This window comes from Camelina sativa, chromosome 6 (assembly GCF_000633955.1).
Source record: "Camelina sativa cultivar DH55 chromosome 6, Cs, whole genome shotgun sequence".
Taxonomy (NCBI): Eukaryota; Viridiplantae; Streptophyta; class Magnoliopsida; order Brassicales; family Brassicaceae; genus Camelina; species Camelina sativa.
The window spans coordinates 15,047,606-15,072,083 of record NC_025690.1 but is presented as its reverse complement, the minus strand read 5'-3'; the positions used below and the strand labels follow the sequence as shown (position 1 = coordinate 15,072,083).

The 24,478-nt window shown below is 36.7% G+C and overlaps 6 protein-coding genes across 7 annotated transcripts; 3 read left to right on the top strand and 3 right to left on the bottom strand.

The window, feature by feature from the left end:
- LOC104791476 lies at positions 230-3,603 on the top strand. 2 transcript variants are annotated; one of them, XM_010517377.2, is made up of 6 exons: positions 230-357; positions 470-593; positions 697-865; positions 982-1,153; positions 1,384-1,693; positions 2,163-3,603. In XM_010517377.2, exons 1-6 carry the CDS (start codon positions 320-322, stop codon positions 3,366-3,368), a joined length of 2,019 nt encoding a protein of 672 aa, XP_010515679.1. In that variant the 5' UTR covers positions 230-319; the 3' UTR covers positions 3,369-3,603. The 2 variants fall into 2 exon arrangements, with proteins under 2 accessions (XP_010515679.1, XP_010515678.1); XM_010517376.2 differs by having other exon boundaries at positions 467-593.
- Positions 3,748-5,146, bottom strand: LOC104791475. The gene is made up of 2 exons (XM_010517375.1): positions 4,777-5,146; positions 3,748-4,107 (listed from the first exon to the last, which is right to left on the bottom strand). The coding sequence occupies exons 1-2, from the start codon at positions 5,059-5,061 to the stop codon at positions 3,946-3,948; spliced, it is 447 nt and encodes a 148-aa protein (XP_010515677.1). The 5' UTR covers positions 5,062-5,146; the 3' UTR covers positions 3,748-3,945.
- On the top strand, positions 5,325-7,092 carry LOC104791472 (multiple myeloma tumor-associated protein 2 homolog). The gene is made up of 4 exons (XM_010517373.2): positions 5,325-5,459; positions 5,806-5,895; positions 6,100-6,367; positions 6,504-7,092. Exons 1-4 carry the CDS (start codon positions 5,417-5,419, stop codon positions 6,814-6,816), a joined length of 714 nt encoding a protein of 237 aa, XP_010515675.1. The 5' UTR covers positions 5,325-5,416; the 3' UTR covers positions 6,817-7,092.
- On the bottom strand, positions 7,000-9,814 carry LOC104791473 (mRNA cap guanine-N7 methyltransferase 2). The gene is made up of 11 exons (XM_010517374.2): positions 9,644-9,814; positions 9,461-9,539; positions 9,251-9,345; positions 9,082-9,153; positions 8,869-8,978; positions 8,301-8,420; positions 8,124-8,216; positions 7,799-7,867; positions 7,640-7,728; positions 7,451-7,548; positions 7,000-7,260 (listed from the first exon to the last, which is right to left on the bottom strand). Exons 1-11 carry the CDS (start codon positions 9,743-9,745, stop codon positions 7,135-7,137), a joined length of 1,053 nt encoding a protein of 350 aa, XP_010515676.1. The 5' UTR covers positions 9,746-9,814; the 3' UTR covers positions 7,000-7,134.
- Positions 10,044-16,892, bottom strand: LOC104791471 (dihydrolipoyllysine-residue acetyltransferase component 1 of pyruvate dehydrogenase complex, mitochondrial). Its single transcript, XM_010517372.2, has 23 exons — positions 16,632-16,892; positions 15,910-15,966; positions 15,403-15,457; positions 15,289-15,322; positions 14,864-14,913; positions 14,736-14,780; positions 14,497-14,570; positions 14,291-14,360; positions 13,682-13,873; positions 13,541-13,585; positions 13,347-13,420; positions 12,971-13,040; positions 12,342-12,728; positions 12,130-12,190; positions 12,013-12,057; positions 11,840-11,923; positions 11,385-11,461; positions 11,252-11,314; positions 11,041-11,111; positions 10,884-10,944; positions 10,670-10,730; positions 10,506-10,586; positions 10,044-10,414 (listed from the first exon to the last, which is right to left on the bottom strand). The coding sequence occupies exons 1-23, from the start codon at positions 16,724-16,726 to the stop codon at positions 10,356-10,358; spliced, it is 1,911 nt and encodes a 636-aa protein (XP_010515674.1). The 5' UTR covers positions 16,727-16,892; the 3' UTR covers positions 10,044-10,355.
- Positions 20,293-24,226, top strand: LOC104791470 (SEC12-like protein 1). Its single transcript, XM_010517371.2, has 10 exons — positions 20,293-20,703; positions 20,964-21,064; positions 21,613-21,745; positions 21,827-21,918; positions 22,775-22,874; positions 23,091-23,163; positions 23,261-23,381; positions 23,473-23,592; positions 23,708-23,778; positions 23,865-24,226. The coding sequence occupies exons 1-10, from the start codon at positions 20,521-20,523 to the stop codon at positions 24,053-24,055; spliced, it is 1,185 nt and encodes a 394-aa protein (XP_010515673.1). The 5' UTR covers positions 20,293-20,520; the 3' UTR covers positions 24,056-24,226.

Here is a 24,478-nt window from a genome sequence, read left to right as displayed (position 1 = left end):
CTTTTATATATATATATATATATATTTTAAATAATTGTAAATAATATGGCCAAAAAGTAAAAAAAAAAAATGATTTTTACTTTTTTTTTTTTGTCTACTACAACGAAAGTATTAAATTAAAAAATTAGTAAATAATTATAACCAATGAGAAGAGTGATAATTATTTTAATTAAAAATTAAAACAAAACTTTATCTTCTTCATTGACTTGTGTTAGTTGATTGATTAAGCTAATAGAGAGAGAGAGAGAGACGCCTTCACACCGCAGGCTCTTCTCTTAAAAGATCTTTTCTTTTTTTTGGGTCTTCTTTGGTGTGTGAGATGGCGCATCAAGACAACTTTGTTCATCATCATCATATGTATAGTTTCTGTCTTTTTTTTCTTCTTCTGAATCGAATCACATTTGGAAGGTGGTTTTTGATCTGTTATTAGGAGTTGATGTTTGGTTTTTGGTGCATTGTATAATAGTAGGTCTATTGATTCAGACGCACGAGATCCTACTTTAGTGACTATTGAATTTCTTCGTGCTCGTTTACTTGCTGAAAGAGCTGTTTCCAAGAGTGCTAGAGCTAAGCTTGATGGACTCGCTGATAAAGTTTGTGTTCCTTTTTCTTTTACATCATATTGATGCTTATTTGTGTTTTGCCTGTGAAGTTCTTTTTTGTTTGAGCTTATGTCTTGTCTTGATCTTTTTTTAGGTAGCAGAGCTAGAGGAACAGCTAAAGATTGTATCTTTACAGAGAAAAAAGGCTGAACAGGCAACTGCTGAAGTTCTTGCGATCTTGGAAGAAAATGGATACACTGATGTCTCTGATGATTATGATGGTTCCAACTCTGATCATGAATGCTACTCTCAGACCAATTCGGGTTAGAGTTCTATCTGACTGGAGCTAAGTTTTTTTCTGAAGTTATATTGAATTTGGTGGGAGGGTTTAATGAGATCGAGCAAACTCTCAGTTTTGGAGTTTTTATTTCTTTTCTAGTGTTTGGCAAAAGTTTATCCTGGAAAGGTCGCAGGAGGGAACCGGCTTCTTTTGACAAGATCAAGGAGAACCGGAATAGGAGACATCTTAGAGGTTTCGAGTCTCCTTATTTTTCCTCACCGAGACACCGACAAGGAAGATCTTGTCGGCAAATAAGACGCAGTGAATCTAGGTCTGTTTGTTATCTTTAGCTGTTCAGTGATGAGTAGCTATCATTGTGTGCTTGCCAATCAAAAACCATATTGTGCAAGCATTTCCTTAGAGATTTGAGATTGAAGGTTTTTTTTGTTATCTCCTGCTATATACATCATATATTGGCCTGATGGACTTATTGGTAAAGCTATTGTAAAACTTGCTTGTATATGTTGTGTATTATATAACCAACATTTTTGTACTTTTCAGAATTGCATCTGAAGATTACAAGAGAGATGGAAACTCAGTTGACTTTCAAGAAAATGGAGTTCGCACTGATGTTCTTCCTCAAACGAGTGAAGAAGCATCCCAAACCGTGGTTGATGTAACTGCTGTGAAGGGAGACGAAAGTTTGAACAAGTTGTCAAATTCAAACGGTTTAGACAAGGATAACAGTATGGACATCAACTTGGAGAGAGCGTTAGAGAATCGTGCCCAGGTTATCGGGTCTTTTGAAGATATGGAAGAGACTCAAAGGGAATGGGAGACAAAGTTCAGAGAGAAAAAATCATCTGCCCTGGTATGCCCTATGTCTCAATTTTTTGACCTCTTAATAATGTTTGAGGGATCTTATATGTAAACTACAACATCAGTTGTGATTATGATATTTTCATGCTTATATGAATCAAAACTTCAAAATGTTTAAAAGGGAGTTCATGATAATTGTGCATATATTTCACCTTTTCTGCATTTGATGCACTAGCTTAGCATCCATCACGAAAATGCATGAGAATACATTGAGTTTTTTTATCTGTCTTTCCATTGTGGTAAAAAGTTATGGAAATTGTTTGCATTCCTTCTTCTTTGTATTTACTCTCTTATAACCATCTTGTTCTTGAAGACATTATCTTTAATTCTTTAGTTCACAAAAATGAATAAGGTCCAATAAAATTAAGTCTCGGTCATACACACATCAAGTAAAGTTAGCAAACAGACCAAAAAATTTCAGTGAGTTCATCCTGATTAACATTTCTTGCCCTATCTTGCAGGATTTATGTGATGTAGGAAATCATTCAGATGTGACGGATGAAAGTAATGGGGAAATGGCCCAGGCTCAGCTTCAAGATTCTATGGTAGTCCCCTCACTCCGTGATACAAGGTCTATAGCCAATGAAGTTGACTTTAGGGAACCGTCTGAAACTTTGTCGCATGGTTCGCCTGATAATTCAGTAACATCACCTGATAAGTGTTGCAAAAGTTGCGGTTCCAGATCTGTGGAACAAGATGCTTACCCTTCTGGAGACAAAGGAAAACAAATTTCTGAGAGCCCTAAAAGTGAGTATTCCCGTTCACAGAGCAGTAAAGGTATCAATGAGCACTCTTCATCAACTATTAGGTCACCTCCTGTAACACAACCAAACTCGAGAGGTGGTTCCTTTTACAGTACTACCACTACTATCCAGAAAGTAGAGTATCCATTAGTTCCGCGGAAAGAGGAGAAGGCTGATACTTGTGAAACTGTACTCACCGCTCTAAAGCAAGCTAAGTTATCTCTGCAAGAGAAAGTCAATAGCCTACATATCAGAAAACCTGAAAGCTCATATCCTTCAACACCAGGTTCATATACGAACACATACACACTACCAATAGAACCAGCATTTAGTACTAAACCATCTCTCCCTGCTTCCATGTTAGAGTTTCCTGTTGACTGTGCTGGACTTTTCCGTGTACCCACTGTTATTCCATCTGATGCGTCAAATAGGAATAATTTTCTAGCTTCAAGTTCTCAGAAAGCTTTTGTTACCCATATGCCTGAGCGAGACATTGCCCTAGTACCTGGAAATCTTCTAAATGCTGGCTTCCAAAGCCAAGTAGATACTAGTCCTCCTTTGTCAGTGGATGACCGACTTTTGACCACCCCGTACATCGGTGGACCAAAACTATGGTCCAGCTTCAGGGCCGATGGTCCACCGATGGTTGATGTTCCAGGATTCAGACTTTATAAAGGTACACCAAGAGTTTCAGGCGGTGCAATCTCTGGTGGAACATCTGGTTTTGAAGGTAACCAAGTATCCTCTACTAGCTTCAGCTTAGATAGACGAGCAAGTATATATACTCCCGTGAATCCTAGTAGAAGCTTGTATCCCGATTCAGTTCAAAGTAGTAGAGAATTGTATTCGACTCCTTATTACACCCGCCCGATTGGGCTGCCTCCTACTGGTGGTTCAGATGATGGCTTATTTAGGCGAGTATGATTCTGCTGGATGGTTGTGATCAAACCTGCATACCGTTATTGGTCATTTTAGAGTGTTGTTTGTATACACTGTTTGTAGGCTATGTCAGCTTTGTATGGACTTGGCAGAAACAACGTCAAAAACTCAAAATACTGTAAAAGAGAGATGCAAAACTTGTGTATTTGATTCATAACTCTGTAACCCCATAGGATCATCTTGGTCGTTGATAATGTATGAAGTCCCGTTTATTGATTAAGTTTGTGCGTTCATATGATCAATTTATGTTATTCAACAGGCCAATGTGTGCAAAACGATTATCACAAGCCGGAAGCCAATGATACTGTGCAACCATATCTCTAGAACACAAAACAAGAAAGAGATTTGTCCAGAAAAGCAAAAAAAAAAAGAAAAGGGAGCTTTTTTTGTTTCTTTTCTTTTTTTGAGCGTAGGAGAATTATATTCCTTACAGAAAGAGATGAAACTCAAGACTCAAGTACATACAATGGAAAATAAGAAATCTTCACCCTTAAAAGTTTTCGGTGTATTTTGCTATACAGAACCAACATGGGCAACATTTCATCGTGTTCACGCAATATGACTAGTTTTCATCCCCATCAGAAGATTGATCGTCATCATCTTCTTTAGGAGAAGGTTGATCATCATTACCCGTCGTGTCGTCCTTCTTGCCACTTCTCTCGTTCCTCTTATTCCATCTCGCCCAGGCCCATTTCAGGACAAGAAACCCTCCAAGTGCATATACCTGAAACAGTTTTAGGGAATAATTCAGCTTTTTGCAGGAATTGAACAGCATCAGAACAAATAAAGCACACCACAACCTAAACATTTACAGGTGCAGGTACCAAAGTCATGCTATTAAATTATCAAGCTAGCCATTGACGCTCTGCTTAATAACAACCTTGCAATCCATTGGGAAAACTGATCACACTGTGGAATAGTTAGGAACACAATTGAAAAGAAGCACAAACCAAATAGCATGCTACTCCAACCAATCTCCAATAACCCACACAAATGAGGCATCAACCAGCTAAATTGTTAAAGGTCATCTTAAAGCATTCTAATGCATACAGCTGGTAGAACTTAAAAGACACAGAATCATAACAAAAACTGCAAACATTTTTCAACATTCAATGAAACACTGAAAACTAAATCAACTTTTGCAAATCAAGGATATCAACTTTTGCCTATTGGAAAAGAAAAAAGGCAGAATTGTTTCAAGTAAACAGGACGCGTTAATCTGAGCCACGCATAGAGTCATAATTATGAGAGCATCTGCCTTGAATCAGCCATGGTCCCTACCATTCACATTGCTCCCCACATAACAAATCACCTCTCAGCTCTCACCAAACCTCAATTCACAATTTATCTAAAGAAAGCCCTAAATGAAGTACACATCTGTCATCAAAATCACCTGCCAAAGGATGACGGAGTTGGAAGTCCTGCCGGAGCTGGGCTCAGCTTCAAACTTAATCGGCTCTGCGCTTTTGGGTGGATTGTAAGGGAAAGAGACAGCTTCGTAAGTCGACGACTTCTGAGGCTCCTTGTCGCCGGAGACTGCCATGTGTTTAGAAACACCACTGGCATCAGTAGCAGGCTTAGGTTTGAGAAAAGGGAACAAGTTGGTGACGAAAGGAGGAAACTTTAGGGTCGGAGATGATGAATCAGAGCCATGAGAACGGTCTTGAGCTTCAGCCATTGTTCCACCGTCTTTTAGGGTTTTGAATCGGTGGTTTGGATTAGGCTTCTTTGCCTTACTTAGTAGGTAGATAGATACAATTGTCTGGTGGTCACTTCTCTCCACTTCTCCTCCTTTGTGTATCGACACGTGTCACATGTGTTGTCTTTTCTAGTTTTTGTCTCTATTAATTACCCCTCAATGGGCTGGAAAGCCCAATCTGGCCCATCAATTTTTTTTTTTTTTTTTTTTAAAAAAGTCACCGTCTTCAATGTTTTTTTCTTTTAATTGAACCAGAATCTGAGAAATTCGTAATCATCAAGTTCTCAAGCCTTAGTTTCGCAAATTCAAAGGTTGTAACTTTCTGGGGATTTCGATGTATCATCCGACGAGGGGTGGTGTTCGTGGTGGTCGAGATCGTAAGTTTTCGTTATTTATTTGTTTTGGATTTCGCTTCTATTTACAAGATCTGATATCAAGTTTTCAATTTTAGGGTTTCTATGTACATTCATCTCAAGTTCTTTGCTATTTCTTTAATTTGATTTTGATTTTGGAGGGTTTTTAATGAATGATCTAGGGGTTTGAGGTTTGTGGGAGAAGCTAAATTTTTTTCATAAGATGTAGTTAATCGATTGGGATCCTCATTGTTGCCCTATATGGTATTTTGGTTTTAAATTAAGATGAAGAACATGAGTTGCTTATATTGATTATGCATAATGGAGAGACTGTATTACTAATTGTGAATATGTTTATTAAAATGTGCAGAATTCAGTTGGGATGAAGTGAAGGCTGATAAGTACAGGGAGAATTATTTGGGTCACAGTATCAAAGCCCCTGTTGGAAGATGGCAAAAAGGTACTTTATCTTATGACACTGAACTAGTCAATCGTTAAGTTACTCCTTTTGATATCTTCGCTACCTTCTGCTTTTCTCTGTGAGGAATCTGTGTGTATTTTATCATGATTTTACTATCCTTTCTTGCTTTTGGATTTTTGGAAATTGATTGAAGTTTAGGGAGTTTTGACTGACATTCATTTTACACATACAACAACTGAACAGGTAAAGATCTTCACTGGTATGCTAGAGATAAAAAGCAAAAGGGTTCTGATACGGATGCTATGAAAGAGGAGATTCAAAGAGTTAAGGAACAAGAGGAACAGGCCATGAGGGAGGCTCTTGGCTTGGCACCAAAGTCCTCTACAAGACCACAAGGCAATCGCCTTGACAAGCAAGAGTTTACTGAACTTGTGAAGAGGGGTTCTACAGCTGAGGACTTGGGTGCAGGAAATGCTGATGCAGTGTGGGTTCACGGCCTTGGCTATGCAAAGTAAGTTCTTTTTTTTTTTTCTGTGTGATGATCTCTACTTTTTTAAGTCTGTTAATATTTTTGGTCGCTTCATGCATTCGTACTTGTTAGTTTACTTTTGTTTTTCTTCTCACATTTTTAATGCAACCTTGTACAGAGCACCACGACCTTGGGAAGATCCCAGCACCCTTGCATCCTCTCAGAAAGAAGACGCAGAGCCAGCAGGTTTGCCAGCAGAAACATTTGGGGTCAAAGCTGTTGAAGATGCACCGGATGATGTTGAGAGGGACCAGAAGAAAGATAGGCATGAGGAAAGGAAACCTTCAAAGAGAGATAAGGAAGAGAGGCATGATAGGCGTGAAAAACGCGAAAGACATGAGAAGCGACGCACTCGTGATTCAGATGAGAGAAAGAAGCCCAAGAAAGAGAAGAAGGATAAAAAGAGGAGGCATGACTCTGATTCCGACTGAAGTTAATTGCAACGGTAATGGATTTTTTTTCTCTGAGGGAGAGTGGTCGGTTCTTGTTTCCAAAATAATAAAATCCAGCTGTGTTGCAAGAGTTAAATCTGTTGGTCATTGCGTATCAGATCATGGAGCAAAGATATCAATGTGCTATTGTTGTTGAATATCGATGGAAATCATTTGGAGAACTGAGTCAATGTTTTTCTTTAAATATGTAAAGATAATGTGATTTGATATTGTAGCAAAACCAGATCTGTGTTGTTTAAAAACCACTTAATGTTACATCATGACCAAAGCATTAGTGTTCATAAAGAAAAAGGGGTATCACATTGCTTCAGAAAAACGTAAATCAGCAGGGCCTGGTCCCAATATTCCTTTCTGTTCACTAATCTTCCCTAGTCCTTGTGATGAATCTTCCGCACTTGTGTCAGTGTTTACCGGCAATTCTCTCTGCACAGATCGTGAAGAACGATTTTAAATGGACCAAATATAATAAAATCCGGGAAAGGAGCTGGAGATTAAGGCAACAGTTGTGTTAATAACTAAAGCATAGTTTTTCTAGTCATGCAGTCTATATACTAAAGCCATAGCCAGAATCTTTTTGTCAAGTAACAGGGAAGTAGAAAGTAGTAGGACTTGCCTCATCATGATTATTGGAAACCTCAAAAGGTACAGGGGTTGTTAGAGGAGGTTCAAGATCTGGGTCAGGCTTTTGAAATATGAATGTTGCATACAGCCCTGTGAAAATAAGGATAGATAAGTATCTAAGAAAAGTGTTGAAACTGGAGATTAGATAAGATAAGATGGCATAAGATGATGACAAGGTTACCTAACAAATCTAATGCTCGTGGAAGAAGTTTTCCCCTAGGGTCAACTAAGTTCGGGCCAGCATTCATCAGCAAACTTCCAGTGTGGGCTCTGACAATGATCAGAATCAGCTATGTACTACAGCCTTAGAAAGAAACCACTATATGTAAGAATTTCTAACCTGTTATCATCATAAAAATCTGTTAAACTTTGAATCTCCACATACTCAAGGCCAGCCTCCCTTGCTAACCTGAATAAAAGATACCAAAAACAAAAAAGAAGAAGATTGTAAATCGAATGTTACGTACATATTTGACGTCATTTGTAGCTCAACTAGAAGCAATGTCACGAGTGCAATAAAGATCTAATTTACGTAAGATGTTTAAGAATAATTAGAATCCCCAAGGTAAACAAGTGCACATTGTTGATGTGGTAATGCCATATCATCCCATTAGTGCTACGCTTTGCTGAACAAATAGGTAATATCATAGTGCACGAGAACCCACCTGATTAAGCTTGGGAAGTGAACTAAGCAATGGTCTTCAGAAGCATTTTCACCAGAAAATTTCAACTGGTACTTCTTTCCAAACAGCGGAAATCTAAAAGAAGGCAAAAAGCCCAAGTTCAGAAAAGGAACTAATATATATGGCAAAATGAAGTTTTCTCAGAAAAAGAATGCTCACTTTTCTTCCTCCAATTCGAAAGTGATCACGTAACTTTCAGACCGAATGTAGTTGGGGAAAATATTAGGCTTTGTACCGCTCCTGTTGTGGTATGCTTCAACATTTTTCTGGTACTTTGCCCTGTTTGACGAGAATGTTAAGGAGCACAAAATATATAGGCAGTCAAATGTTGAACTTGATGAACTGAAAATCTTTTTATCAATCGACAGAGGAAACATTAGAACAAATAAAAATTACCCATTCTAAAACAGTTCCACACAATATAGGTACTCAAAAGACAAACATACACCCTTCCAATCAATTGAGATGATTTCTCATGTATAATTTAATACTAAACATACACTTGACAGTACACACATCAAACTCGGTGGCAGGTATTTTGTGATAAGTTTTCATACACCAGTAGAGTGACATGAAAGGGATTAACACCAGACAATCTTCTCTAATATACAATTAGCACACAAACTGGCACAAGATTCATTTGGAAAAGAGAAATTAACAAGGACAGCAGAAGAGCACAACAGGCATTCATGCTAAGACACAATAATAGATAGGAAAACCTCATTACCATATAGTGGACGAGTCAGGAGTAATACCGAAAAAATAACCCCCAGGTTTCAGTAAACATGCTACATTAGTTAGGAGTCTTCTCGCACTCTCCTCAGTTTCAAAGCATAACTACAGAAAATAATATTTACTTAAAAAAAGGAATTTAGACCATCTCATCCTTGCTCTGCTACATTCCATAGGCACAGAGAAAACAAACGACAAAATCTCAAACCTGCAAATGGCGCCAACAGGAAACTAAATCAGCCTGCCCCAATTTCTTCTGTAGCTGGGTTTCAAGATCGTCCTGTAACACCAGTGAAGCAACAATTAAGAAATGAGCTCCAGATTACTTAAATTTAGCTGATACACAATGGAATAAAACAAAGCAGAGCAGGCCTAGCCTTGGAAGGATCAGCTTCAAAGAACTCCACATCGTAATTCTTCCTCTGACTCTCCCAAGCTTCTCGTACAGAAGAAATCCCAGAAGACGATGTGTCTAATTCCCCCAAAAAAATAAAATTAAAAAAGCAAACCCCATCACTCGGCCGTACTGATATATTATACAGTATCTAACACTGAGTATATAAGTTAAAAAAGGATGGTAGTAATACCAATTCCGATGTAGTGACCAATCGGAGCAGCTTCCCACTTGTCGGTGTCAGGAGCTTCGCCACAGTACAACTCGCAAACCTAAAAAAAAAAACACGGAGAGAGAGAGAGAGAGACATAAAGGTTGAGACTTTGTAAAGGAAAAGGAATTGAAAGTAAGAGGGATTGTTGTTTGTGTTAGATACAGTGGTATAAGGATGTGCGAATATGTTGATTATGGCCGTCTTTGCGATATCGAAGAGACGATGATGACTCTGCTCCGGTTTTGAAACCGCGAAGCCGCTCATTTCTTTCTTCTCCGGCCGAAGTTTTGAAAATTACAAGTATAGCAACCCATTTATACTTTTTTCTCTTCTTGTCCCAATAATATACACATTTGTTTTTTATGTTTTGAATATTTCTTTTATATCCTAAAACATTTTTAAAAATTACTAAGTACAACCCTATTTTGCAACGCATTACTCCGAACTACGGAGGACCTCTATAAAATTATCCAAAAGTTTGTAATTTTTGAATTTAAAAACTTTACCGATATTTCAATATTAATTTTGTCTAATGCTCAACTTCAAACCCATGATACTGATATGAGAGGTAAAAGGACCTTTTATCATTTCACTTTCACCTGTTTTGTTATCGACAGCTGAAGTTATTTATTTTTTCATGAGACTGGACAAACAAAAAATACCTCAGGAAGAATTGTGAACCAATCTGTAGGACGGATTGTAAACCAAACCCATTTTTTCGTAGTAGGAACCAAATAGAAAAAAATGAAACATGTAATCAGAGCTCATCCTGTATAGCAGCAGTTCTAGTTCTGGATGTGCACGTGGGTCGGTTCCAACTCCAAGGTTTATTATGTAGCAATCCAAGATCCATTTGATAAACAGTTGAACCTTCTTACAGAAGAAGTCTTCGAATATCCTCAAAGTTTGAACGCAATTCAGACAGAAACGAAGCTGAAATGAAACCGGTTTCATAAAAAGCAATTAGTAACAAAAAATAAATACAGTGAATGATAGCAGTAGAAACTAATGAATGTTGCATTACCTCCAACTTGTCCATCAAAGATCCGATGATCAGCGGATAGTGTTACATTCATCTTCGTTACAACCGAAGGCTTCTCAATTCCTGAAACAATGATAAAAACATGTCATAAACTCATCAGACTGGTGTACCAAAGGTGGATATCCAAAAGGATGTTACTATCTCACCGTCTATTCCCATAACCGGCTCAACCACTTTATTTCCTCTACCAATTGCTAGTATTCCAGCCTGCAAGACAATTGACGGTCCTGGAGTTTATTATCCAAAAACATATATGCGTCTCTATAGAGGCTAAACTAAATATTCCACCACACAAATTACAAACAGCAAAACTAAATCTTCAGTCTGTAATTTAGGGAGCATTTCCAGGGCTATGATTACCTGAGGGGGGTTAATGATTGCGCAGAAACTGTCCACAGGATACATTCCTAGATTTGAAATGCTGGAAAACAATAAAGTATGGTTTCTCGGTAAGTAGGAAAAGTTTCACATAATTGATAATTTCAGACGATGCTTAATAACTTTAAAGAATGAATACCTGAATGTCCCTCCTTGGAACTCATGAGGAGCAAGCTTTCCAGACCGCGCCTTTTGTGCCAGCTCCTTAACCTGCACCGCAGATCAATTTCAAAAATCAAAATTAATATAACTATTGATAAACAGCACATGATATATGGTAAGAACTGATCAAACAAGTGAGCCTCTATAGCCTGCCATATTGGTCAAACTTCAGAGAGAATAAGAATTACCTCTAAGGAAATACCAGAAATAGATTTCTGGTCTGCATTCTTGATAATTGGAGTCATTAAACCCTGCAACACATGCCAAGATGATGAGGGATAAACTGTTGACGTAATCAGAAAATCGAAGACACAAGTATACCTTCTCAGTTGCAACTGCAATGGATATGTCAACACTGTCACACATAACAATATCTCCTTTCTCAGCATCCCAGAAAGCTGCCAGTAATTGAGAAAGAGAACTTTAAGCAACCGTAACAAAGGCTTGAGCAAGCAAAAGAGAAAAAACAACCACATGATTGCAATCTACAAATCATTACATCAAACTCAAACTGAAAATATCCTACTCGTAAAGACTAAAACCGAGTCTAACATGCATTATCAGTCATATTGAATGATACTGTATTACAATCTCAAAACATCTTTAATAATTACTCTCAATGGGGGCAAAAGGCATTGCAAGTAAAATCCAACATGGGAGCTGAATTTCCTTAAAGAGGACGAACTAAGGTTTTAATCTAGCTCATAACTAGGGATGGGAACAAACCATGGTTATTTTTTTGCTGAATCATTTACGAGGAGAAAATAATTTCTCACCATTAGCTTGTCGTACATTCCTCAGTGCGACTGCCACTGCTTTGATAACTATGTCATTGACAGACACTTTAACACCATGGTTTTCTGCAGATCATGAAAGCACAATTCAGTCTGAGCCTCCCAGGCTGTTAACAACTACCAGGATGTGTGGGATAAGGATGTAGTCTACAAACCTTGAAGTTCTTTTCTAAATGCAAGAAGAGGATCCAATACTACATCTGCAGACACAAGCAAATGCTTAAACAGCAAATAAATACACAAGGAAAATACAAAGGTTGTGAATCACCAACCTGATTGTAAATATAAATGGGGTATCTTCTGTTTTGATTCCAATAAACGTTTTGCTATAATCTGCCAAGTGGAAAAGGTCAAACAGAAGACAAGATATCATTATGATCCTAACAGCAATAATCAATACAGAAAGTACGCTCCCCTTAAGGAAGAATGCTTCAACAGGAAATATTTATCATTCCACATAGAGAGCAATAAATATTTCAACTACCTTGCGAATTTGACTATTGGGAAAATCTTCATAATTATCTGACTGAGTCACAGGAGACTTTGATGTAGAGGAGGATTTGGACAAGGTTTCCTTTGATGGTTGTTTCTTTTTCGTAGATGCAGATGATTTAGAAGCTTTGCCAGAAGCAATTGCGGCCACAACGTCTGATTTCAGTAATGTACCGTAGGGACCCGATGCCTCAATTGATGATGCCTCCAATCCATGTTCTAAAATTAATAGTTTTGCAGCAGGACTGATCTTTGTGAAACCTGCTTTCCTCCCTGTAGGTTTATCTACGACACTGTGAGGGACTTCTTTAACTGTCTCAACCTCAGAACCACCTGTGGAAGAAGACTTGATGGCTTCAATACTTTCAGCATCTTCAACCTGCAACGAAGAAGGATTAGTATCTAATATCCCTCAATCTGCAAGCAATTGCATTTTCAAAGATTTTTTGTGCAGGCATAACCTTAACTTCAGGCAATATAACGTAGATTTAACTAGAAGAGTGCCGACCAACTTATACACAAAAGGCATTACCGGCTAACAAATGGATTAAATAACCAGTAGTAAAACAATTTTCTGGCATCAAGAATTTAGTCAGTGTACTTTTGAACTAAAAGACTTACTATAAGGGCAATCGGCTTTCCGACCGCCACATCCTTGGAACCTTCAGGAAGTAGAATCTTAGCCAAGTACCTACACCAAGAGTCATCCATCAATCTTTTACTATTAAGATCATTCATCAAATACTAATGCAGCAGTCCAGGTACATCTTTTTTTATTGAGGAAGCCCCTACTCATACTAAGAAATATGTAATCAATCTTTAAATCAGTAAACACTATAACAGTGATAGTATCACTTAATCCAAACAAAAAGAAGTGATATCCACAGATTATGAATGCTATATAGAATGAGCATCAACAGTTTGCCTAGAAATAGAAATATTGTTTATGCTCCAAGTGATTGCTAATAGGAATAAGGCAACAAGATTTTTAGTATACCCCTCTTCAAGGCATTCAAATTCCAGAGTGGCTTTGTCAGTCTCGATCTCACCTATGACATCACCCACTTCAATCTGTTGACAAGGAAATGAGAAGAATCAACACAGGCAAGTCCGCAAGTGCATAATCACCAGATTCCGTGTGGTGGAAATTACACAAATCTACTCTTCAGACTTGGGTCACCAGAAACTAACCTTGTCACCCTCTTTTTTCCACCATTTCGCAATGTTACCTTGGTTCTGCACATCAATTGACAAATAAATGATTCAGGGTCTCAGGATACAAGTGGATGCCTTCTCTTCCAAAAAGCTAGCACAAAATATGGAATCTCATACCATTGTAGGAGAAAGTGCTGGCATTTCTAAGACGACATGTGGAGGAAGATCTGATGCAATGGGCTGACTGGAACTTTTTTGTTGTGTGCTTTCGTCAGGTTTCATCTCTTGATGAGCTGATGTTTCCTCTTTACCAACTTGTCCACCCTCTACTGTGGCAGGAACGTTTTGAATGTCATCTTCCTCCTCAACCTTAATTACAATTATATAGTTTCTGGGAAAGTTAAACTCGTATCCATCAAACTTATGAAGCAAATATGTTGACCAAACCCTAAACTCTATACGCTACACCCTAATAAACCCTACCAAATATCATGTAGGGGACATGACGTGAAAACTCAGTATTACATGAGGTAATATTAAGAAGAAACAGCATGAGGATTGGAGTTATTTTTTCCACCATAAATATTGACAACAAAACACCATAGATCTCTTTGATTCGTTAACTCTTCCAAGATGTAAACCCAGGAAACAAAAGAAAATGAAGAGGCCAAAACCAGACTAGATAAACAAAGAGGAACTTCTAATGAGCGTAGGTCGATGCATGCATCACCTTTTGTGAGATCGTACTTGATTTCTTTAAATGAATAAGATAGCCATTGTGCTTACCATTATTGCAATCGGTTCATTAACAGGGATATCCTTTGATCCTTCAGTGACTAAAATCTTGGCCAGAAATCTACAGGATCATGCTTCATTGTAAGCCAATTGACATTTGCATATACTTGTAATGAGTCATATGAATTGCCAAGGTAAAATGGAATAAAACTATAAATCAAAACACAGAAATCATGAACCGGATTTTTTAGAATTACCCTTCCTCTTGACTCTCAAATTCTACAGTGGCCTTGTCTGTCTCTATCTCACATAGTACATCACCCACCTCTACCTGTCAGGATGAACCAAAATTCATACCTGTTACTGAACTTCCACATTTTTTTTTTGGGTCAGCTATATAATATATTATATCGTATTTCTTGTATAGTGATCAGTCTAAAATAACATCATACAAGTCGACTGAAGTTTTGTCAACCAGAAATTAGAAATAACACACCTTGTCACCTTCTTTCTTCATCCATTTCACAACATTTCCATGACTCTACAAAACCCCAAAAACATAAAACACTGACTTCTTGCATGGAGGCCAAGTTTCTTTTACAATATTGAAGTCCAATTTCCTACCATCGTGGGAGACAACGCTGGCATTGCAAGAACCATCTGTGTTGTGGATCCTACAACCCAAAAACAAATGAATTACTGGAACAATTTTGTATATTCGGTTGCCTCTCTAGTCGCTATATATTAGAGTATGATGGAAGCAAAAACATCAGAGAAAATAGTGCTATGGGAAGTTTTTTGCACCTGCATCAACCAACATTTCCTATAAGATAAGCGAAAGTTGCCATCAATTATTCTTATCACCCACTTAATATTTTTGTCTTGGTAACTTTAATGGGGCTAATACAATTTTACAACTGCAGCAGGTTAATTTATCAGATGAAAGTCCCACAAATCAACTAGTTTAGTTATTCTAGTATGAAATTGCTTTGTAGATTCATTTTATGAAGATCGTTATTCCATAAGATGACATAACAATCTAGGAATACCTGTTGATGAAAAGTTTTGCACGCCAAATCGCAACTACAAGAAAACAGTGTATGTGAGATCAAGGGATCAATGAAAGTCAATTAAAAAAAAACATTACTAACTTTTGAACTTACAATTGGCTTTGGAGGACTATCATCCATTCTTGTAATCATGTCTATGGAAGCAGACCTGAAAATTTAGATGAGAGAAAATCTGAAAAAGGACAAACAGCTATTCCCCCCAGTTATTCCCAAAAAAAAAAAGAAAGGAAACGAGCTCAGTGGATACTAGTGAGAAACGGATTAACAAATGAAAAGAATTACATAACCATCTTAATTTCAATTTAAATATAACCTTGAGTGCCTACGATCACACTGGTTTCAATATAAAGAAAACCTTTTCCTTAATTTTCAAGGTAAGGGGAAGTCATCATTGTATAGAAAAACTCCTCGTCAAACAAAAAAGAGAGATCTTAAAGGAAAAATCTACGGGATAGAACCAAACCTAGAGAAAACGATGAAACAGGAACTGGAATAGACAGTTAATGCTGTTCTTAACTAAATATTGATTTTACAACAATATAGGTAAACTTTTTCGGAAACCATGTTAAATTACCAAGATTTGTGGTATGGAACACATACCTCACACCGTTACTGCTACCAATCTTGTCGTCCAAGTGGTATAGTCCATTGGAAAAGCTGTATCAGAAAGTTCATGGTCAAAATTATTGGATAGCTAAATAAATCACACCAACTTCGGTTCAATATTTTTTTCTTTTTCGTTTCCGAAATCCATTCATATAATCCAACATCTATCAGATGCTTCTCGTTGCAGAATACTCAACGACTACGACTACGCTGATTACTTGCATATTGTTAAGAACCACAATGCCAGTTAAACAGGATGGAAAATTCATCCTTCATAATTTTCAAAAACTTGGCAGCCAGTTGGTGCCAATACTGAACAACCAAGAAGATTATCTAGCTAAAGGTATTGGAATTAACAGATACTCGAAGGACACTCACTTCCTCTTCGATGCGAGTAACATAAAATGGAAATTTCATCTCACAGACTGGAGAGATAAACATCGTAATGCCATTTCAGAAAACAAACTAGTTTGATTGGTTCCAGCAAAAAGAATCCAATTGATATCGTCCAAAATTAAACTACTAAAAAGCACTTCGAGAAGTCAATGGCGGATTGTTCAAAAACGAGAAAAAAACAAATTTTGAAATTCAACTGGAAGACTAGGTCGCTTATCAAATTGCCAAGGATCGCACAAGGAAGAGAAACATCAAAACTTAGGCGGGACGAGAGAGAGAGAGAGGGGGGGGAGAAGACGCGTGAGCAAAAAAAAGCGTACCGAGTATGGAATCCGGAGGCAGGAGCAAAAAGACGAGCTCTGAGAAGCGAAGAAGTGCGGGTGATCGCAGAGCGCCGGAAGAGAGGAAGCACCATGACAGCACTTCGAGAGAGAAAAGGGTTTGACAAATCACAAATGGGAGCAGAGAGAGAGAGAGAGACGATGGAATCGAATCGTAACAACTTTAATTTTCTTTTTTGGTCAGATCGCAGCGACGGCACGAAACGATCCTCATGAAGGAAAGTGTTCTGAATTCATCAGATACGGCCCGGTCCGACCCGAATCGAAATCCGGTAATCGTTACTGAACCGGAATATCACCCTTTTAATATCGTATTTAATTGTTCGGTTTGATTGAATGAACAAAGTTTTATAAACATTTATTTTGGCAGTCCCCTCGAATAAGGGTTTAATTGGTTGTCTGCGACCACCTTTTGCGTTTGCCAAAGGTCGCGGTTACATAATAATAAATTGCTCTCTTTATAGTTCTACCAATCTAGCCAAACAAAAAATGGAGATTGTTCTCTATAGTCTAAAGTGCATAGTCCATACCGTTTAAAAGTTGGTGCATTAAATTAAAGGAGAATTACAACCCCTGAATGGGGCGATAAGATTAAGGAAAATCTATGACTAATCAGAAAGATTTACCGTTTTTAACCATAATCAGAAGCTTTGCCGCATATAAATAAACTAGTATTAGACCCGTACTACGTACTGGAAATTATTTTCTAAACTTAAAATGTTATATTTTTAACAACTAAATGTATTTAAAATGTTATAATTGTTTTATCAAATTACCTAAACAAAAAAAAAATGTTGATCTATCAAAACAATCAACACATCACCACAAATTCAAGGGGGAAAAGTCTGTTGCATAAACAAAACCCCTTAATACGTGATGATGCATCTACTCATGTGTTTAATTTAGTGAATTTTGTTAAATTATTTGGAAAATAAGTAATTATCACGTATACTAAAGATAATATATATAGAAAAGATTTGCATTATAGTAAGGAACTAACCTTGTTTCACTTTTCCGTTCAAGGTATTGAATTCATGTATCTGAGTCGTATATACATGTTTCCAGTGAATACCTATAATAGAAAAGAAAACAGATGAAAGAACGATATACAAACTCTATATAATAATTGTCTAGAAAGAAAAATGACAATCTTAGATCTTTTGACTTCATCAATAAAATTTGCCACCCTATTTCACGTAGACATAACAGAAGAGTTCTAATATATATGATTGTGCTATTTTGGATCTAATGATGTAGTTGTTTTACCTCTACACTCTCATTGACCTTGTTTTGCCAATGGGTCGATGTTGTTTGTTGTTTGCTTTGGGACTGTATGCATCTGATATAGTCATTGCCGATGGTTCCGTCTGTAGTTTTTGTTCATTAATGCTTCCAATATGAAGAGAGATTGAAGTAAAGATATTTGAGGTGATGGAGGGATCTTGGATGAACCACACTTACCCAATTTCGACAGTAGAGGCGTGGGAGTTTATTCTCGGAGGCGGATTGCTTTGCGTTTCTGTGTAAGCCTAATCTTGATTTGAAAAATAAATTGGAAGTTTTTGTTAAAAAAAGAATAGTAATTGATTCTATATATGCAAGTAATTGTTTGAAATTTTAACTGAGAGCGGTTGAGAAAGAGATAGTGGGTGGTTTTGCTACTGGATAACTGTTAGGTTTTGTAATAATTATTTAGTTTGGAGAGATTAAGCAGAAAATTGTAGATGCTAGCTTCTTTGATTAATATTGTCCTTTTAATGATTATTTAGTTTGTAAAAATACATAATTAATAATTGATAAATTTAAAATGTTGACAAAAAAAATGATAATTTTAAAATATATACGTTAATTTTTTTCCCAAAAATATGGTTAAAAATACGAAATTTTAAAACCATGAGTTGTTAAATTAAGAGCGAATTTTATAACTCTTTCCTTCAAATTAGGAGATGTGGTCTTAGAAAAATTGAATTTGCAGCATGATTAAAAATTAATAGTTTTGATATATTATTAAAAAATCTTTTATTTGAGGCAGTTAAGTTATTTCACGTTTTCTTGTTCTGTTAATTATTTAAACTATGAAGTAAAAGCCACATGTCACAAATTTATTAGCTAAGTGACTTGTGCTTTATATTATAAAGGATATTTTACAAATTAATTTTCAGAAAAAGTCAACAATTATTTTGGCTCTAACTATAATTGTCTTGATGGTCAAGAAACTCAAGATCAAAGTCTTAATAGTTATTAAATTAAAAATAAAATATCTTAATAGTTATTAAATTAAAAATAAAATATGTTGTAACTACAAAGTATATTATAATACAAATACGTCTTTATCCTAACATAAGTCTAATCCTCAAACTTCTTTTGTTCTTAATTAGTTGTGATCATGGCTTCCATCCTAATCAATAAACATATATGACTTTTTTGAAATCCACGTAGAATCGAGTCTTGTTAGTGGTGTTCACCAGAGATCGCCGGACTTGTGCAAATAAAATGGAAGCGATTTGACCAAAAAGTGGTGGATGCTTCTGAACGGTTTGTTCTTGAAGGGATGTGCACGCCTTCGACATTATGCCAGTATGACTTTCAAGAAGACATATATATTTGAGGGTTTTTTTTAATGCTCTCTTAGGCTTAACCTAAAACGGCTTAAGCCATAATATAAAAAGATCTCACGATTAGTCAAAAACCTGAAAAATTGGGAGGAGAAAAAGGAAAGGTAGGATTGTGTTCTCGTGTCATGGTAGGGGGAGATAAGAGATCTACTTTATGGTGAGCTCAAAAGAGGATGTAGAAGGGGTCCTTCAAAGGGATGTTAGAATGTCTTTACATGTAATTGGTGGCTACATGGTGAAATCTCATGTCTAAAATATGAGTCCTTATGAACAGTGCCGGCGCAATCAACGGAGTGACCCGGTGCGATCACAAAAAAAGTCCTATATTTTACTAAATAATCAGACAAAAAAAAATATGTCACTATTGCTTGCTGGAGTTACATGATTTACCAATCGGATAATGAAGACCACCTGATTAAAAGGAAAATAAAGCTGTAATATTTTGCTTGTTGAGGATTGAGAAGCAGGTGAGATGGAATAAAAAGAGGAAAAGAAGCAGTGATAGTTTAGTTTTAGGTTTAGGAAAAGAAGCAACAGTTTTTTGGTCTCTGTGCAAATGGACTTGTTGCACTGGTCAATCGCCGGGCCTGCTTATGAATAATGTGTACGTGCATTGCAATATTGAGAGATTCTTTCTTAGAATCTACACCAAATGTAATGAAGACTGAAGAGTATTTCATATAATTCCGGATATCGGGAATATTTCAATTCAATACTAATTTGGTTTCGATTTTTGTGGTTATAAAATTTTACAATCCATTCGTATAATTTGATTCCTTTCGATTTAGTTTTGGTTTGATGTATTTTATTGTGTGGGAACAATGAGATTGACACGAATGGGAAAGTCTGCTATATAGATCACGGAAGCACGATGTGACCGTAGCGTACTTCGGTACTTTGTATTAAAATTGGTATCGGAACAGGATCTTAGGAATATCCTCTCCCACCACCGGTCTTTGACTTATGTAATTATCTCTAACTACACGACTTTTTTTATAGTTAAAAACTTAAAAACAACAGCTCAAAATCTCCGTTTGTTTCTTCTTTTTGTCAAATCTGAGATTTTTGCAAATCCCATTATCATTATAATACCCCAACAAAACCTATCTGTCCCTAATTTCCAAAGTCAACTCCTTTTTTGTTTTTGTTTTTCTCTCTTCTGCTCTATATATAAAGGTTCCAAATTGGTGAGGAAGAAGAGAAAGAGACCAAAGGAGAAATATATATATATATATATATCAATCCAAAAAGGAATGGAGATTGAAGAAGGGAGTCGTGAGAGTGGGCATGTTGTATGTGGATCATGGATCCGTCGCCCGAAGAAAGTTAACTGGGTCGTTATCGCTAAAGCTTCTAAACGCCGTGGCTCTTCTCCTGCTCTCCTTAACATCTTCTCTTTCGACCCCGTCACTGCTTCTCTCTCCTCCTCTCCTTTGGTAAATTTCCTCTTTTTACATGATTGGTTTTTTGAAATTTTAGAAACTGGAATGATACGTGAGCGAAATTTTTAATTGGGGTTTAGGGTGAATCAATAGTCTAGTCTAGTTATTTCGATTGGGAAATTTCGGTTCTTTTGAAAATCATGTAAGAAATCTAGGGTTTTTTTCAAGTTGTTCCCTTTTGATTCTGTGAAAGGTGTTAACTTGTGTCGACCAATGAAATAAAAAACAAACCTTTTCTTCTTCTTTGATCAAAGGCAACGCACACGCTTAAGGAGAGTGATGGTGATCCTGTGACTGTTACAGTGCATCCTGGTGGCGATTATTTCATCTGCTCAACCTCCAAAGGTGGTTGCAAGTACGTCTCTCTCTCTCTCTCTCTCTCTCTCTCTCGCTTTTATATCCACAAATTATTATATGATTAAAAGACATTCTATAGTTCCTTCCTCTGATACTATGTTTCTAATTTTGTTGAGTTGGTATTGTTAAACCTATGACACGTTCTCTCAATCTAGTCATGAGAACTAGGCATCAAATGACTAGAGCTTAACATTGCTTCTCTCATTACCTCAAACGATTTTCTCTACCCCTTATGTTTGCTGATGTTGAATTAATTGTACTAGTGCTTGAATTTATTGTGTTTTAGGTTTGGTTTATTATATTATCTGCATCTACTTTTGTTGGAGATTGTTTGATGCCTTTGTATAGTTGGTCTCTTTCTAGTTTAATCTTTGTATAATATTTTGACTTTCCTTTCTTGCATCTCTTTTGCAACTCAACTATTCTATCTGTTACTTGCATGCTAGATAATTGGAATCGACTTCCACCATTTTTGGACACTATCTTGCGCCAATACAAATTTTGTTTACGGTGTAGATGATAAAGAGAATTTATCTGATTTTGCAGGTCCTTTGAGATTGTTGGAGGAGCAACAGGTGTTACGATCTTAGCCAAAGAATTACTTCCTCTCCAAAATGCTGGACTACAAAAGTGTATGGCCTTCAGTTTTGATGGGTCTAAATTAGCTGTTGGAGGATTGGTAAGGAACTGCTTTATAAGAATTTTTTTTCTTTCACTTTTGCGAAAATTTTAGTTGTAGCTTACTACAAGCTTTATTCAGGATGGATGTCTCAGAGTTATGGAGTGGCCAAACCTAGGTGTAATTTTGGATGAGCCAAAGGCACACAAATCCATCCGGGATATGGATTTTAGGTAACGGCCAGAGTGTTCTCTACCATCATCTNACCCCTTATGTTTGCTGATGTTGAATTAATTGTACTAGTGCTTGAATTTATTGTGTTTTAGGTTTGGTTTATTATATTATCTGCATCTACTTTTGTTGGAGATTGTTTGATGCCTTTGTATAGTTGGTCTCTTTCTAGTTTAATCTTTGTATAATATTTTGACTTTCCTTTCTTGCATCTCTTTTGCAACTCAACTATTCTATCTGTTACTTGCATGCTAGATAATTGGAATCGACTTCCACCATTTTTGGACACTATCTTGCGCCAATACAAATTTTGTTTACGGTGTAGATGATAAAGAGAATTTATCTGATTTTGCAGGTCCTTTGAGATTGTTGGAGGAGCAACAGGTGTTACGATCTTAGCCAAAGAATTACTTCCTCTCCAAAATGCTGGACTACAAAAGTGTATGGCCTTCAGTTTTGATGGGTCTAAATTAGCTGTTGGAGGATTGGTAAGGAACTGCTTTATAAGAATTTTTTTTCTTTCACTTTTGCGAAAATTTTAGTTGTAGCTTACTACAAGCTTTATTCAGGATGGATGTCTCAGAGTTATGGAGTGGCCAAACCTAGGTGTAATTTTGGATGAGCCAAAGGCACACAAATCCATCCGGGATATGGATTTTAGGTAACGGCCAGAGTGTTCTCTACCATCATCTTCCTTTTATATTCTTTTCAGTTTAAACCATAATTGAGGTGGTAAAAAATGGTATTCTGTATTGGAACTGGGACTAGGGTCATACAACACAAATAGAAGTTAATGGAGATTGTGAAACGAGCCACTCAGTGCACCTTTCTCATATTTGCACCTTTTTTTTTTTGTAGTCTGGACTCAGAGTACTTAGCTACAACATCAACTGATGGATCAGCTAGAATATGGAAAGCAGAAGATGGTTTTCCTTTGTCTACTTTGGAACGTAGTGGGGTATGTGATTGAGAGAGTTGAAGTTTGCATTTGCATCCCTATATTGTAAATTAGTAATATCCAATGAAATCTGCATGGAAGAGGAGTTCCATATCGATGGTTTCTTCCAACAATATAATTCTGATTCCTCTCTGTCTAAATTATGTCTTTATCGTGTTTCTTATATTGGCTCCTGATGTATCTTTTGCCTAATTCTGATATTATTCATGTCTGCAGGATGAGAATATTGAACTGTGCCGTTTCTCTAAAGATGGAACTAAACCTTTTTTGTTTTGTGCTGCTCAAAGAGGTATATAATATTTAACACTTATGAGTAAACTATTTGCAAGCATCACTAGTGTTTTGAATTTATAACATCAGATGAAATCTTAAACAATTGGAATCAGGTGAGACGCCTTTGGTCAATGTTTATGACATTAGTACATGGAAGAAGCTTGGGTTCAAGAAGCTGTCAAGAAAGACTGCATCGACAATGGCAGTGAGCTTGGATGGGAAATATATTGCTTTGTGAGTCTTTCTTCATCCCGGGCCGGTTATTGCTGTCATGCTTCTGATTGTGCAAAGATTAAATCCTCAAATTTTGCACCTTTTTTTGTAGGGGTGGCAAAGATGGAGATGTATCTGTTGCTGAAGTTAAGACAATGGAAATCTACCACTACAGTAAGAGGCTGCATCTTGGGCAATCTATTGCTTCACTTGAGTTCTGCCCGAGTGAAAGGTATGGCGGATCAGTTAAAAAGAGAATGATAATCTAATTCCTTTAGAGTAAATAGCATTGCTTCTATTGTTGATTTTATCTAATTGGTTTTTTTTTTTGTTAACTTGGGGCTTAGGGTTATGCTGACAACTTCGAGCGAATGGGGTGAGATGATGACCAAGCTCAGTGTACCAAAGGAGTGGAAAGGTTTGTTGCTGATCTCTCTCTTTGTGGCACATATATAGCTTTAAATACCTCTCTCACTAATATTATCTTACCTGTTTGATGTGCAGAGTGGCAGATTTATGCATTGTTGTTTTGCTTGTTCATGGCATCAGTCGTTGCTGCATACTTTTTCTTCGAGAACTCAGATTCGTTTTGGAGGTTACCAATGGGGAAAGATCAAAAAAGACCAAAGATAAGTCTTTTTGGAGATTCATCCACGCCTTCTGAGGATCATAGTAGGTGGAACTTGGACCTATAGAACGGTTTATGTAAATTTATGAGACAATTCCTCTGTTTCATTTTTTTTTCTCAAACTTTGTTGCAATGTTTTATTTTTCTTTTAAATCTTTCCTCGGTCTCATTATTATTCTGATTTCACCTGACAATCTTTTGATTCTAAAATTAAAATTCGTTTTATGGTTTTGGCGTTTTGAACGGTCTTTGATTTCATTATTGATTGTCATTACTGTTGCAAATTACTTGTGAGTTCTGATTGAAAAAAAAAAATATTGAAATACACATTGAAAGATATTTTTGTAAGTGATGACGTCACGTGATTTGTCTCAACTCTTGGAAAAAACTACATTGAAAGGTTATAAGACTTATATATATACGTGGGTGTAATCGCATCTTTGTTATCCAAAGTTTTTTAAGAAAGGAAAAAAAGTCTAAACCCTAAAAA